The 3,552-nt window shown below is 38.4% G+C and overlaps 1 protein-coding gene across 1 annotated transcript; it reads right to left on the bottom strand.

The window, feature by feature from the left end:
* Positions 1-914: 914 nt before the first annotated feature.
* LOC148696075 (uncharacterized) lies at positions 915-1,406 on the bottom strand. The gene has a single exon (XM_088696150.1). The coding sequence runs from the start codon at positions 1,404-1,406 to the stop codon at positions 915-917; it is 492 nt and encodes a 163-aa protein (XP_088552276.1).
* Between the last annotated feature and the right edge of the window lie 2,146 nt (positions 1,407-3,552).

Genomic DNA, 3,552 nt, shown 5'->3' with positions numbered 1-3,552 from the left:
TTTTATCCTTTTTCTTTTATCTTGAATTGTTATTGTATTTTAAAACGAGGTTAATCTCAGGGTTAAGAGGCTGAAACTCTTGTTCTATCTCCTAGGTTTGTGAGTAATACAGGCCGGCAAGATTGAAGCAGTAGAAACTGGATTCTCCAGTTGCAATGACACCGGCACATTGGCCTTGATTGGAAAGGTCTCAGAGCATTGTGTTCTCCACTTTTAGCGGATATGTAAATAAGATATCTTGGGTTCGGCATTTCTATATATCCCTTATGTTCTCCACTTTTGGGCAAAGAGGTTGAAACTACGGTAAAGAGGTTGAAACTCTTGTTTTATCTCTTAGGTTTTTGAGTAATACAGACCGGCAAGATTCAAGTAGCAGAAACTGGATTCTCCAGTTCAATGCAATCTCACCGGCACTTTAGCCATGACTGGAAAGGTCTCAGAGCATTGTGTTCTCCACTTTTAGCGGATATGTAAATAAGATATCTGGGGTTCTTCATTCTATCCATTATGTTCTCCACTTTTGGGCAAAGCATGAAATTCTAAACTAGTGGAGTTTTAAACATGCAGAGTAGTTAGACATCTGAATTACCAATGTTTATTATTACTGCAACAAACACACGATTACACTATGAGAGCTAGTGAATCATACACATGCAAATTACCTGTCTACACACAGAGATACGGCATGACATTATTATTGCCATAAACACACGGATTACAGCGAAATTCAAAAACCAAAAACAAGGAAAAAAGTAGTAATGAAAACAAATGCCACTTTCGCGGGGAACACGATTGCATTCAAGCGCATGCAACAAGCCTTTTAAACCCATAGGTGACCCAAATAGGACGAGTGAAGTCTCGTGAGGGTTTCCAGAGACGTTACCCACAAACATCATGCGTAATGATAATTAACATTAACCGCAAGAGACTGAGTAAATATCCACACCTCCAGAGTCAGGTATTTTTTTGTTGAGGCGTAATTCGAATCTGTTTTCAATGAACGGCCTTGTTACGAGGTCACTTTGCAAGTGGCGTAATCGGCAACGTGTGATTAGGTTGTTGCCGTCAGGTGGTCCGACAGGCTCGACCTTGAACAATGTGCAAGCCCAATTGTCTTTGGTTTCATTTCGGTCGGTAGCAGCGGCCAGGACCAATAGCCTGTTTTGGTCAACCCTTCTTAAGTAGTTGCCGTTGTAGGAGCATTTGATATGCACATAATTCTTATCGGCGTAGTCCTCATTGTTTGGCTTCTCGGTGGTGAACTTTATGAATCGGCTGTTAGGATTGTCTTCAGAAAACTGGACAATCTCATTAAGATCGCTTTCTGCATCAAGTTGATAGCGCAAGTATTTGTTGTTGGTCTCTGCTTTTAGTAGAAAGGGGCTTGGCAATACAGGTGGAGCCATGTTGTATACTATGGTTGGGATTGGGATGATCTCTCTTTTTTTTCTTCTCTCTGGATGATTTAATTTGCTTTCTGTGAGTCATCCTTGCGATCCTATTTATAAGAAATTAAGCACAAGGTAGCTCAAAGTTATGGTCTTTAATTAATATTTATTTCCTCAATCTCAGTTTCCCATCTCTTTCATATCCATGTGAACATGGATGATCTCATTGGTCTGACGCAAGATTTGTTAAAATAGCTGTCTGATTGATTTGTTTGTATCTTTTTTAACCTCTTCTGCTAATTCTGCTACTTGTGAATATAATTCTCGTATAAAATTAAAAAAAAAAAAAAAACCAAATTTCATATAAGGGAAATAAAGATTTTTTATAGCATATAAATTATGACTTTCAAACTTGTATCCCATCTGTACAAGATTATAAATACATGCTCGAACACACTGACGGGTGTATTGTTTGTAGGATCTATGTGTGTAGTTAAAATGAGGAGTAAAAGCATATGGGTATAGGTGTGATATTAAAGTTTGGATTACAAGATGTGTCACCAATAGATAATAAGCACGTTAATCAACATTTAACTAATAATTCAATCATCAACATCCACATTATTTGATTTACAAAATTTAACTTAAATTTTGATCTTTCTAACATTACCCTTAAAATTTTCTAACGAATTCTCGTGATCTCCATGAAAAATAGATATAGAGGACGGAAGTACAATTAAATTAGCAACTTTCAACAAGCAAATTGATGTAGGTATGGGATCGTTTATTAGGAATTTTGGGTAGCATGTGTGTTATGGTTAAGATTATAGAAAAAGACTTAACAATGTGAATTCGAAGACTTGTTATAGAATTGCTCTCCAGTGCGGGAGGGTAAACTTATTGCTCTCCAGTGCAAGAGAGTAAACCAATTCCCCGACACCTATATGGGTAAGCTTTCCAGTGCGAGAAGGTAAACCAATTCCCTGACACCCATCTAGGTCTGTTTTCCAGTGCGAAAGGATAAACTAATTGCTCTCCATTGCCAGAGGGTAAACCAATTCCCTGACACCCATTTGGGTAAGCTCTCCAGTGCGAGAGGATAAACTAATTGTTCACCAGTGCGAAAGGGTGAACCAATCCCCCGACACCCATCTAGGTAAGCTTTCCAATGCGAGATGATAAACTAGTTCGCTGACACCCATTTGGGTCTACTCTTCAGCGGAATGGAGCAAACTGCCCATGAATTTCTGCACAACTACTCATTTTGATGTGATTAGTTAACAATTTTCATATTCCACAGATCTTTATCATGTTGTGATGCAGGCCACACATTTCAAATAATCGAATAACAACTCGACGCCTAATTAGCCAAAATTCATGGCCATAGTGACTTTGTGGGATCGTTAGCCTTTTTCAAAGCAGCGTGCCCAACCAACGGTTCTATGGCTAAAAGTTTTGCAAGACGCTTCAAGCAAGTAAAGTTTCAAGAAAAACGAAGCTGGAGTAAAGCAAAGAAAGCAGTTATTTCTAGCAACTTGATAAACTTATACGAAGGTCGTTAAAATCCGACACAATCTAAACCAAGGTTCTAAAAGACGCTAGGTGCTAGTCGGGCGGCGAGTTGGGGCCTAACGCCTAGGCGGACTAGGCCGATTTAGGTAAATCTATTGTATTTCGTGTAAATAAGTATCTATTTATAAATATATATATATATATATATATATATATAATATTTCATCATAAACTAGAAAATAGAATGACATATATATTATGAAGTATTGGAACATAATGAAAATATGGGGAGTAAACATATAATGTGTGTTTATTTAAATGTTCAATGAGTCTCTTGCAATTTATTGGAAAAAATAAAATGCAAAAGAAAAGTCATCTATTTTCTATCTAAGTGAGTTGCAACCTAGGCAGGTGTCTAGGCGGGTGTAGACGGGCTAGACGGGTGCCTAGGCGGTCTAGGCAGGCGCCTCAGCAAATCTAGGTGCCCTTCTTAATTTTCAAACGCCTAGGCATTAATCGGGGTGGTAGTCAGCAACTTAGCGCCTAGGCGGCGTTAAACGGGGATTTTTAGAACAGTGATTCAAACAGAGCATACTAATTATTTAGTAGCTTGGATGACATAAGCAATCCAAACCGTGGCCCATGCCATGAC

The sequence above is a fragment of the Pyrus communis genome, chromosome 6, assembly GCF_041283825.1.
Source record: "Pyrus communis isolate YQ-2024b chromosome 6, ASM4128382v1, whole genome shotgun sequence".
NCBI lineage: Eukaryota > Viridiplantae > Streptophyta > Magnoliopsida > Rosales > Rosaceae > Pyrus > Pyrus communis.
Note: the sequence above shows the minus strand (reverse complement) of the source record. Positions and strands in the feature narration are given on the sequence as shown.

Bases quoted from the DNA above. Each gene is read 5' to 3' on its own strand.
- LOC148696075 (XM_088696150.1), bottom strand. From the start codon at position 1,406: ATGGCTCCACCTGTATTGCCAAGCCCCTTTCTACTAAAAGCAGAGACC.